Source organism: Pogonomyrmex barbatus, unplaced genomic scaffold (genome assembly GCF_055798465.1).
Source record: "Pogonomyrmex barbatus isolate J1 unplaced genomic scaffold, ASM5579846v1 scaffold5, whole genome shotgun sequence".
NCBI classification, from domain to species: Eukaryota; Metazoa; Arthropoda; class Insecta; order Hymenoptera; family Formicidae; genus Pogonomyrmex; species Pogonomyrmex barbatus.
This window is the reverse complement of record NW_028297149.1, coordinates 12,221,447-12,234,810: the sequence shown is the minus strand read 5'-3', so window position 1 is coordinate 12,234,810 and position 13,364 is coordinate 12,221,447. Positions and strand designations below refer to the sequence as shown.

The window sequence follows — 13,364 nt, the reverse complement described above, 5'->3', positions numbered from 1 at the left end:
TTTAAATAATTATTTAAAATAACAAAATAAAGAATGCGAAATGTGTAAAAAACAAATTTACATAATAAAATTTTCACTTGCGATGCTTTCATATACAAAAAAAAAAGCTATCGTCTTTTAATATATCTTTTTGTTAAAATACAGATTCGAGATTAAATAAAATATTACATAATAAGCAAACTTCTCGGATAGTTGCGCATGAATTACCAAAATCTTAAGATTTAGTTAGAAATATGCTTGCCATTAGTTTAAACGATGATGGTAATGAGCAAAGTGATGCCAAAGTCGTTTACGGTCGTTCCGTCGAATGCACCAGTAGTAGATCTCGCGTTTACGCCCGACAGTGGCGCACGCATGCAGGTATTTGATATGCCGTCGATACGTCATAAACCTAAAATCACTCGCGGGAAAAGATGCATTTGAACGGGTGATAATAAGAAACAATGAGAGATTTCTCTGACAGCACGTAAATTCTAAAAATGTCATACGCAATATCGTAAAAATAGATGAGTAGTTGATTTTTGAATAAATGGAAATACTTACTAATAATATCTCACAGAAATGATTTCAAATTATAAACGTGACAACAATTTTCGAGGCGCGTGAAAAATTTGCAAATAATACGAATGTGTTTATATACACATATAGATGCGTACCTTTTGAATCTACTTTATACATATATATTTCGAACAAATGTTATAATATATATATATATATATATATATATGTAAATTATGTACAATAACATAAATATCGAATAATGAAAATAATAATTGATGAAGTAATTGTAACGAGTTCGTTATCGAATATTGTAAAAAGAAATGTTTAGGAGGAAAATGTTTAAATATAATCAGATATCGTGTAAATATTTCTCTTCTTTCGCGAGTGAGCAAAATGACATTAAATTCCTGTGATAAATTGTGTCGGAAATGTAACATAAAAGCAGTAACATAAAATCGAAAAAGCAATATTGACATATCACGATTAAAGCGCGATATAACGTGATTGTTACTGTCGATTTTTAATTTCGAGTCAAGTTTTTTTTCCAATCTCTCCGACATCGATAGTATTAGTCGGATCGGTCGCGCATTCGCGCGCTGATCCGCGCTTGATTGCGCTCCTCACGAATTGTGCCGCGCGTAATCAAGAGACAGTCCGCCATTATTGGCTGCCCACTTCCACCTGCCTTCACCTGCCCGCCATCGTCCCGGCATTCACTACTAGGCGATTACCAGCGACTACGCGAGTCAGTCGACGATCTGCCGGCGAATGGTGTGGGTACGTCGCGATAGAATAATTTTGCGCAGAGGCAAAGTAGAGCTGAGAGTAGCGACCGATTGACGATAGGTAGTATAGATCGCAGGGATCGCGAGATTTTTTTCCGCGTACTCCGTTACACGCGCGATCATCCTAGCGTTGTTATCGTCGTCGAAGCTCCCGCTGCTCCCGCCGTCTCTCGGTGCTTCCCCGTCTCCCTCCATCCGGTCTGACCTGTCTCGCTAGCATCACCCCTCCATCGCGCCTTGTGTCGCCGTCGTCGCCGTCGTCGCCGTCCGCCGCTGTTCGCCGCCGCCGCCGCCACCGCCGCCACCGCCGCCGCCGTTGTCGTCGTCGTCGTCGTCGTCGTCGTCGTCATCGTCGTCGTCCCGGTGTTCGAGCAGCGCCGCGGCGGTTCCCCTCTATTGATCGAATTTGACCTGCGAAGTTTCCCCTAGCGCGTGTGTGCAGTATAGTGGCGGCCGGCAGTGCTTCTTTCGCGCTCGCGTTTCCGAGTTCGGTAGTGCGGTTAAATCGTGAGCAGCCTCGGTATGTCTTTGCCAACGGCTTGCACGCGGTTCAGTGATAACTACGACTTGAAGGAGGAACTCGGCAAGTGAGTAACCACACAATTTACATTTCATTCGCGTCATACGAGCGACAAGCTAACTTGCGAGATACAATGATTAACTCTGTGTGTGTCACAAACATTCGTATTTTCACTTTGTCCTCATTTTAGCGCAAACATTTTTTCTGCCCTATCGTAAAGTTTTTTTTCCTATTGATAATATTCGTGACAAATTGACATAGATGGAAAGGGAGGGACAGAGAGAGAGAGAGAGAGAGAGAGAGAGAGAGAAAGAGAGAGAGAGAGAGAGTGAGCTCTGCAGTGGCCGGAGCAGCTCCTTCCTCGTTGAGTGACAACGTGTGTTGTTATGTTTCCGCACACGCGAACGAGCGGAGATTATGTCTCGCGAATTACGAATCCGTAGCAGACGACGCTGCGCGGTCGGCCATAATTGTTCCGTGCGTATGCAGGGTCTTTTTTTCCGCCTTTTTTCCCCCTCTCTTTATTTGCATTTATCGTCTTTTCTCGCCTCTTGTCTGCTCCATGTGCGCGCTCTCGTCTCGCCCTAGTCGCGCGAATATACGCGCGCGCGTGTGTATCTTTCTTTTCTCTCTTTCTCTGTCTCGCGTACGCGGGAGACACCCCGTTGCATTTAGTCTATATTTAAGCGCCACGGGTTGTCTCAGCTCGTGTGGCTCAGCCTCTATATATAAAACGTCAGGGCGCCTGTTTCTCTCCACTGCCATCTCGTGCGAGGAGCGACGGCATTAAGCATCGTGTATACGTGCGAGGATCCGTTACCGAATCGATATCACATCGCACTATTTTTTATCTTCGTTACTCTATTCTCTTATGTTCTCTTCCGTTCTCCACCTTCTTCCCCCTCCTTCCCCTCCTCTATCTCTCCGTCTCCTATCTCTCCACTCTCTCGCCATTTTCCATCCGTTCCTCTCTTTCTCTTTTCTCTCTCAACATTCGCGCTTTCCATTTTCTTCTCCTCTTTTTCGCCATCCCTCATCGCCATCCCTCATCGCTCTTTTACCCTCGATCGTGGCACAAGTGACGGCAGGTGGTTGCAGTCTTGCATGCTGTTATCCCTAAAAATCACTAGAACTTTTCTTGGTGAGATATTACTGCACTTGTTCGGGGTCAGACCGCTGATAGAAAAATTATATGTTTCTTGCAAATTATAATTTTTCTTAGAAATGGATATTAGTTATATGTTATATTACAATTAATAGCAAGAGTATGATAATTTTATAAAAAAATTACACACACACACACACACACACACACACACACACACACACACACACATCTTTTTTTTAAATTTTTTAAAAATATTCTTTCTAGACGTTATTTTCAATAATACATTTTGCGATAAATTGGATTTATTCGTATCTTTTATCGTTTTATTTGTAAATCTGATATACCCGAAAACTCTTTTATCCATAACTTTTTATGGATTGCCGCGGTACTCTTTACGTTCTTTATACGCTTCATGCAGAGAGTGAGGGGGAAGAGGGACAAAAAGGTCTGGTAAAAGTAATGAAATGTTAAAAAAATCTTACATCTATAAATATTTTGTTGTATTCAAATACGTCTCAACTACTTCTCTGTAGTTTGTCCCTGATTGATGCTTGCTGCCAAAAAGAAACATGAGCAATATCCTTGATATTTCCCAAGTCGCAGTTGGAGCAACGTATGCCGATGTATACTTACTCTCGTATACTTTTTTATCAGAGCATGATACTTTGTAGCTCGTGCTTTTTTTGCAAGAGAACGATAAGCTATCCTAGCCCGACTTTATTCTATTAGCCCTTTTTCAACCTCAATATCTTTTTCATAAAATAAGAACTATTTTTATTACATACATTCTGCTATGTGACAACAGTAGTAGTAATAGTAGTAGTAGTAGTAGTAGTAGTAGTAGTAGTAGTAGTAGTAGTAGTAGTAGTAGTAGTAGTAGTAGTAGTAATAATAGTATGAGCGATAGTAGTTGAGAGAGGGTTGAGGAGAGAGGGCCTAAATTAAAATAGTGCAAAAACGTTTCCAACAAATGTTTAAAACGAAACGTACGAAATTTAAACATTTCGATATTTTTATTAGTATCTTTAAAAACGAAAAAATATTTATTAAAAAATATTACATCTCTCTAATCTTTCAAACATTTCTATGTATTTTTATCTTAATATACATGATCGATATTTTCAAGCTATTATAAACTATGTACACATTTCGTGCATATTTATTAAGATAGAAAAAATATTTTTTTCGAAATATTCCAATTTACGTATAAATTTCATTTACAACACTTTACTTTTGTTTTAAGTAAAGTAATCATAATGTAATGGCATACGTTACTTTCAGGTGTGATGTATAAAAGTGTAAAGCATATACTCTAATATGCGAGAGCTAGGTTTTATAATATAAATGCTCATCATTTGTGAAATTTATTTAAAATATAAAGTTATTCGTAATATTCAACGTTACAAATTTAAAACATTACAAGGTGGATATATTCCGACTTCAAATTATATATTCTATTTTTTATCACATAAAACATCCTTTAAACAAATGCACATTATATATAGATATGTCCTTCATTCTTCATTGCTTCATTTTTTTCTTCCTTTTTCACTATTGATTTCGCGAGCATTAGTTGTTTAGTTTTATATATATATATATATATATCATGTGTATCAATGTTAATATATAATTGTATCTGAAATATTCAAGGATTCGGATACAATATTTGACCACACCCCACGACTTTTTGGTAAAGTTTGCACCCCCCTCGATAAATACATGGAGACTAGAGCACACATTACATTGGACCACCTGCTCTCCAATAGTGTAGTTTATTCTTCTCTTCTCCCCGTCCACTGTCAGTAATCGTGTTGTATGCAGGCTATGTTAGACTTATCAAATATTCTCTGGCACCTGTAATAGGAAAATTATAACGGAAAATTATATTACAATTATTTTCTACATACGTACTATTTGTATATTAGCATAATAGTTATTTAATGACAACAATATTCTGTTATTCAAAATAGATACATCACTTTTATAGATATTTTCTAGATTGTAGATAATTTAATCTGCACATTTTTATATATTCTTTCTATAATTCATCGTACTCTACAAATATTGTAGACACTAATCTTTCTTATTTTAAATAACTGAGATAAAACGGATAAGAATTTATTGTAATAGTTTTAAATAGTTATTGTATATACATAATAATAATAAAATACAATTATAAGGATTTAGGCCGACTAGGCCGATGCAACATAATTTCATTCTGCGAAAGAAATAAAGAGATAACGCTTTAATCCTTTGACTGTGGGTATTATATATCGTGACAAGAGTAGAATGTGGTTCTCTCTCTCTCTCTCTCTCTCTCTCTCTCTCTCTCTCTCTACGATTAGCAATATATATCATAATTCCCTAGTCTATCTTCAAACTTTTGTAGTAGAGAAATTGTACAGTTTGAGTATAATTGAGAGAATACAAGCTTGAAATCGCGCAAAGTGTCAAGATATAGACTGATAAGTTATTCCTCATCTTATTTAGAACGCATATTCTACTTTATGTGACGGTGCTACTTTGTATATATTATAACTCACGTGCTAAACTTGGAAGTAGTGGTATTTCAAATGTCAACTGGCTGAATTGCAGCAGTGATAAAAATTGTGGCATTAAAGATCTTACAGATAGAGAAGGAATAGTCAGTTAGTTATTAAAATAAAAAAGAATGTAAGGAAAAGAATTTTGATGATTTCATAATTCATCACACTATCAGGATTATTATCAGGATTATTATTTTATTGTATTATCGTGAAAAGGTATGTACTGTACCATGTATTACGAATATCTTTCAAAACACGTATAAGAGAGAGACAATTTCTATCACTATATCTATTTCTATTACTTTAAATAATATAAAATAATATAAAAATAATAGTATGAAATAATATAAATCGGAGTTTGATTTTTGAATATTTGGTGATGTTTTGAGAATTTACAAAACTTTACGAATATAATCAACATTTTTTTTTTTTTTTTCAGATAGAAAGCGATTTTTCATCGTATTTTTCGATGTCATTGTTCGTAACATTGTTCTTTGCATTTCCCGCATGGCAATCATCGTGTCACATTTCCGCGTGCACTCACCGGTACATCACTCAATTTCAATCCAAGTACCATGTGGATTCGCAATCAGCGCCGATCGTTTCAGAATATTCGCCGCGGAACGCGCGAGGACGTGAAAGGGTATATTCGCGATGCGTTCATGTACGTTCACGTGCGTACGTAATGTGTTCATACATAGGCCATTTTATTCATTTTTGAGAACTAAATTAAGTCTAAAATCGTAGAGAAAAAAAAAGGTCGTAGTAATTATATTTACAATATCCATTTACATCTCTTGTAATTTCATTAAATCATAATTATTCGTATGTAAATATATTATAATTATTTTTTACTTTTATTATTGTACTTTTATACATTGACATTTTCAGAAAAATTCAAAAATTCTCGAACTTTTATCGTACTTTTGTAATTATGTTTACTTTAATCTTTATTTTTAATATAATTATTATAGTAAACATTTTCTTAAACTTGCTGAGTTTAGATTTGCGAATCTATGGCGAACCTGTCTATATGTATGTATATAGGTATATTACACGTGCGTTAAGTTGAATCCAGATTAAGCAAACGTGTGCAAACAAACGCAAACTTGCTTCGACGAGTACAAATGGCATCGCTAGCCATCGCTCGATTGCATTTCGCTCGAATGTCTTTTGCACGCATTGAACTAAATTGTTCATTTGTGTTTGTTCATTTGCTTCCTTGGTCTTGCTTCTTGGGCTTGGGCTTGCGTAAGTGTGTGGCGATATCCACACTATGGAGATGGATGGAGCTCGCATCGTGTAGGTATTAGATATGTGTACTACGTGTGCGTGAGTTCGTGGCACAGCATAATCAAAACATTTCCCTCGCCTCCTGCATTCGTTGAATAATTCACAAACGGCGCGCGCAAAGTCCACAGCATCTCACCGGGAAAATGACGCTACGGCGAGGATGGCGACTGATCCTTTCTTATTGATTATTGATTTCGCTGCACGAGACGAGCATGCTGATAATCGATCGGCAGTTTTAATTCTCGAAGCGGTTTTTTTTTTCCAAATGCTGAAATATCGATTTATTTTTTTAATATAAATAGATATATTATATTTCACGATTTAGATTTTTTTATTATGTCGAATAATTCTTATATTTTTGCATATGAAATATAAACATTTTGAAAAATTAAAAAATGAAGTTAATCCTAATTCTGTGCATTTCATGCGGTTCAAAAAAAACGCAAAAGAATCGATGAAAAAAGCAAGATGAAAAAAAAATGCTGATATAGATATCGCTATTCAAGTAGATGGTTTTTTCTAAAATCGGAAAATATGTAATGCACGTGCGGTGCAGTACGTTTAAATGATTTGAAAATCATAATCGAAATTGTAAATTACGTGAGATTAGATTTAATAGATACATCGTCGTATTTCATGTGTTTCACACGTGTCTCTATTCTAAGATTGTAAATAATAGCGCGTAGAAGTAATTTCCATCGAATCCTATGGCTGCTCGAAGCTGGAGTTAATCTCGCGAATGGAGAAGGCGCCGTGCATCTCATTGCTTCGGAGCGAAATATCCTTAGGCAGTGTTCACATGCACCGCGCTAATTACGAATGTATAATTTACGTTATCTGCGCGTACACAGCCTCGTCGGCGTAGATTGATATAAAGATAGGCGTATCCGTGTCTACGTTTTCTGATCCTCGAATCCTCGACGCAAGGCGCGAGAAGTCGCTTACGGCCAAACCGATCCGAATGTTGATTTTGGCAACGACCGGCACTGACATTAAGACCGTGAGTAAATATTGGCTCTATCGAAAATCATGGAGGAAAATGCCAATTCTCGCGCGAAGTAGCGCCGACTTTCGCGGCGCCGGCGACGATTTACTCTTGCCTGCCTTCGAGAATCACCGCGACTAGATCACACGCAATAGTATGGATTATTATTAATTTTTGCCGCCAATTCTTCGCTTTTATTTACCCTTTTTTATTTATCCTTTTTTATTTATCCTAGTGTTCCAATCTGCATGTTTCAATCTTTCAATCTTTGACAATCGGTATATTTTGTTAAAATTGGTTGATAATTCGAAATTTGGTTTGATAATCTAGGTTTGATAGTATAGGTAATAAAATGTAAATACATACGATATAATAATAATATGGATTGCTAATATCAAAGAATGATGAACTGGGTATTTTAGTGTGTGTGTGTGTGTGTGTGTGTGTGTGTGTGTGTGCGTGCGTGCGTGCGTGCGTGCGTGCGTGCGTGCGTGCGTGCGTGCGTGCGTGCGTGCGTGCGTGCGTGCGTGCGTGCGTGCGTGCGTGTGTGTGTGTGTGTGTGTGCGTGTGTGCGCGCGAATAAAGTTGATGTTAATAAACGTGTAAGTTCAGAGATGGAAAAATACCGATTATCTGTATTATGATTAAAGAATTTTTTTATCATGCGTATATATAGTTAGATTTATCTATTTTTCAAGAAATAATTATATTGTAATTATATTAGACGAGTACGTGCGGAACATGGCGCGACTTTTCCCCTTTGCCTTTTCTTCGAGTCTTCTCTCTTCCGATCTTTTTATTCAAGTTTCTTAGAAAATATTCTTTTTCGCTCGCATGCAAAATTTTGTGTCAACAAATATTTTCTCGTATTTATTTTACGTTTGTAGTATATTATATTTTTGCTCTAGAAGTCGCGAGAGTAAGCATAAGGCGGAAAAGCTTGAAATCATGCCGAGAATAAAACTGTCATCTGTAAAAATCGTAAACACCAAACCGCATCTGTAACGAGTCTCATTAATCTTATGATTTGTCCTCTCGGGAAATCTGGGGTTATCTCCAAAAATATAAAATATATAAACGATTGGATCGATTTATCATAAATTTTTGATCGACCGTGAAATGGAGCGAGCGCTTGACGAAGAACATTCGAACTTTGAAACTTTAGATATGTATTAAATTTTATATATTTCGTATAAATATAATTCTATATAAATATTAAATAAAACATCAAAGAGGGGAAAAAGATGACGTTTATTTCCCATGGGTAAAATTTTGAAGCTTTCTTAATATTGATACGAATTCAAGCACGCGAGATCATCCCAAGAAATTTAAAATATATTTTTGACTTTGAGATTCCGATATATGACGTTGGGAAGGAAGAAAGTGAAGAAATAGGGAAAAAGCTTTTGCGTCAAATTGATTGGGAAATAGAGAAAGCCGATCTACTCGAATGTATTTTTTTCGCGAAATAAAACGCGAAGAAAGCGAATCGTAGACAATTGTCCTATCTTTGATGCGACACAGCGACGGTGGCATCAAAGTGGTAATAAAGGAGTAATAAACTCACCCCCTACGGTGGTTTGTAGCTCATATCGATTTATCCGGACGATTCGGTCGACCTTGTGTGCGACTATGACGACTGCGGCAGCAACGACGGCGAGAACAAATAGAAGAACATGTGTTAGACAGCGCGGCGAAACGAGAAGTTATTTGCTTCAGTGTCTTTTTGCGTGTTTTGCCATTTATTTATTTATTTTGTCGGCGTAGCTCTTACGACCGTGAGACTATTTGCATTGATATAAGAAATTCTTGTAGGCTCTCGCACATTGCGATCTTCTCCGTGCATAGATGCGAATGGGGACTGTCGCCAGTTGCCATTTTGCTTAATGGTTAAAAAATAATTTTGGTTTACTCAATTTGCTCGAAATTGGGTGGGCGTTTTTTACAATGAACCGGTTGTTGTAAATCAATAGTGCGGATATAGTTACCTCGAGATTATATTGAGATTAAATCAATCACCAAAGGTATCGTTGCTGCCTGATATCTTATATATCGTATAACGTAGACTGCATTTCTAATTTTTTTCGCATTTGGTGTACTTGTCTATAATCTCCGTTCAAATTATAAATATTTGTCATTAAATATTCTTTAAGAAAATTTGAAATTCGAATTGCGGAAAACGTATAAAATTAAAAATTTTGCAATTAAATAACGGTTTTGTATAATTTTCAAAAAACCGAAATTTCATTTCCTGCAATTTTCACTAAATAAAGATTAATTATAATTTTCTAGAATAAAGCGAAAGAACAGAATTTTTTCACAAAAATTAGTGACGGCCAGATACTGCATATTTTGATTTATTTGGAGGATTTTAAAGATCTTTTTCGTTAGATTTCCGCGACGTCATATCTTATATGATCGTTGCGATAACGCTACAAGATCGATCTTGCGGGTGAGAGAGTCGTAATACCGGCCGGAAACTCGATTCAAGTGAACCAAACGTGCGTATATCGCTAGGAGAGGAAGTGAGGCAGAACGGAACAACACGACAGAGAGAGAGAGAGAGAGAGAGAGAGAGAGAGAGAGAGAGAGAGAGAGGAGAGAGAGAGAGAGAGAGGGAGAGGAAGGAGGGGAGTGTCGGAGATCTCGATATTCGGTGTTGGTCGTGCATTTAACGAGATTTCGCGGCCGTTGACTGAACATCGTTGACTATCGCAGCTACGGCCAACGATTAATTAACGATGCCGAGTAATGCCTCGGCAATTATTATGCGCCGGAATGCGCACTTACGCGCCGTGTACTTTGATTCATGACTATTAAACGAACTATCGACCGCGGCGAATTGCAATGTACCTGCAACACAGCTCTTTTCGCATCTTCCATCCTTTCCATCATTGAACGATAGAAATTAGACAGTTGGCAAGCCCACCGTACCAACATGACGGTTGGCTAAAACTAGTACCCGAAAACATGTTGATCTGTTTTGAACGCGCAAATATTTTATTAATCATTGCCGCAAATATATCGTCGGATTTTTTTAATTTTACATGGTCGGTGCGTAATTTATCGGTTACGAATATTAATATGTAGGAGAGCAGCGCTTTTGCGCTTAGCAGAGAATCATTTAAACTTTAGCGGTACGAGGTTACAAACGAACGCGTAACTTAATAATCAAACTTTGCTGGAAGTTGTTTAATATAATGATGCATTACGCAAAGAGTTATCTTTAACGAAACGATTATTACATGAAGATATATATTTCTTTATGATTTATTATACTCAAGATGAATTCTTATAGTTTGAAATTAAGTTCAACTCACATGATGAAATAAAACATAAATATGTTTTTTTAATGAACGTAACGAACATAATGGAATGTTTAATTAACAAAATATACAATTGATCGATTATTGAGATGTCTTAATGTCTTAATTCTTGATTTGAAAGAAAATATCTTGCTCCTTGATATTGAGACATAAAATAAATGGAAATTGTTCATTTTTCATCAGCAAGTTACTTTTCATAAGGAACGGAATAAGAAAGACTCACATTTGGATAGTATTTTCTTATCCTTTCATATCACCTGAGTCTGATTAGGACTCGGACTTGTATTTGGCTTGGCTCGTACCGGGTTGGCGGTTGGGAGAGCAGTTTCTCCACGTGTCCGTCGGAGAGGGTCTTCCCCCTAGAGATATTTCTAACGCGGGTACGATCGATAACCCGACGCTCTTTCGTGCGTTGCTGTATTTATCGCGGTACAGAACACGGGCAATAGCAATGCGTAAAGCAATGCATATGAAATTGTTGCGTGCTTTGCACAAGATAGATATACATATAGTAATATAATCTCGTGAATGTAAGGAAGGAGGAACGATATTGATTAATAGGTTAACATATCAACGCGTGGTGACGAAGGAGCAGCTCGATGCAAACGTGCTCCACTTTGCTCGCAAGCACGTTGCTCGCAAGTTGATCTTGCGAATGTTGCTCGGATAAGTTCCACCTTTTAAAAATAGAAATCTTTTATATATACAGTTATATTATATAGTTATATAGTGCTTTCTCTAAATTGACTGACCGTTTAAGATTTATTCATTTATCTTATCGATATATTGAAGAGAAATTATTACATAAATTATCTTCTACAACGAGTAGCGAGTAATTTTCTATGTATATGCAAATATATTTTATGGCGCTATATATGTACAAAATAAATAATTGCCAATAATTAGTACGAGATAAGTAATTTTACATATAATTTATGTATTTGATGATTCATATTCTTGTGATCTTTTATTAAATGCAATAATATCGCTCGGTAATAATATTTCTTGCATAATGACAGATACAGCACACTTTTGCAGAAACACAAAAATTAAATTCGCGGCTCAAAAGTACTATCGTACTTTCTTTCTCACCCATAATTTGGTCCAGCCAGCTATAAATATAGAACGTTAGCGTGATATTCTAGCCCCACTGTTATCATCGCGATTTATTTCAGTGTGCAGAGTTCAAGGAACCGACGGAGATCTATGTTAATTATTTCTCACGTCGGTTAACGCGATCGATCTGCGTGTAGAGTCCTCTTATACACATTTGCATAGGAAAGGATAGGACTAGGTTCGCTTCAACTCTTATAAGAGTTTCGAAAATAATGTGCGTATGCGCGGAAATTATTTCAACTAATTCAACAAATTAACGCGTGTGTAAGCGTTAAAAAGTTTGTAATAAATTTGTAATAAATTTTCTAAATCTAATTTTAGATTAAAGAAAAGCTAATGCAGGCGCATATATACATATATATATACATATATGTACATACACACAAATATGTGATACATCCACGCAGTTATGAGCAGTTATACATGACGTTGAGAAGAGGTCACGAGAAACCTATTTACTAGCATTTCTCTCGCGTTCTCTATCCTTCTGCCCCCTTTTCCGGGAGCCCTCCTCCTTGCACGGCGGTGTTACTAATAATAGCAAGCGGTACAGGACGAAAATAGGCCCTGCAGAACTATGCAACACGCGCCTCAGGAATTTCATCGTCTGCTGACCTCACAGGGGCCGTTTCCCCCGTTCTAATGAGACCGCTGCGCAAAGACGCATTCCGTCGAGTTCCGCCGTCTCCGTTTCAACGCGCGTCTCTTTTATTCTATAGAGTTTATCTAGATGAGTGACGGCGCGTAATAACGCGCGAAAGTACGCGAGTACGATGACTATATGACAACGACGATAGCCCGACCAAGCTGAAGTTAAACTTAAATTTCTGTTAAAGGATCGCGTCATTCATTCATTCGTCTTGAATCTCTCTTTTAAATTTGTTCGTTTCTCTCTCATTTTCTTAAATCTTGATTCATATTTTATATTTATAGTAAAGTATTTAACCATGCACAAGCGTTATTTTTTAGTTTTCGATTTTCGACTTTCGATTTTCGAAATACTATATGGCAAATTATGATTTTTCTTGGGATTAGACTGTCCGTATTTCGCTTTAAGATTTAAAGTGATCGAACAACGATTGAACGGAATTTCTCGTTTTTATTTTTTTCGACAAAATTTTGTCTATAGTGTATATTGATTTACGTAATATCGATAGACTGTGTTTACCGTGGACTTAGATTTT

General features: G+C 36.8%; 1 protein-coding gene across 25 annotated transcripts in view; it reads left to right on the top strand.

Moving 5' to 3' along the window:
- The first annotated feature begins 1,248 nt into the window (after positions 1–1,248).
- Positions 1,249–13,364, top strand: part of CaMKII (Calcium/calmodulin-dependent protein kinase II) — a 116,744-nt gene continuing 104,628 nt past the window's right edge. For 9 of the 25 annotated variants that reach the window (XM_089081837.1, XM_089081836.1, XM_011648528.3 and 6 more), the window contains exon 1: positions 1,252–1,873. In XM_089081837.1, the coding sequence (XP_088937963.1) occupies positions 1,809–1,873 (65 nt within the window). In that variant the 5' untranslated portion in view covers positions 1,252–1,808. Of the gene's footprint in view, positions 1,874–13,364 lie in introns of all 25 variants that reach the window. The other 16 variants (XM_011648516.3, XM_011648515.3, XM_011648514.3 and 13 more) reach the window with 5 other exon arrangements.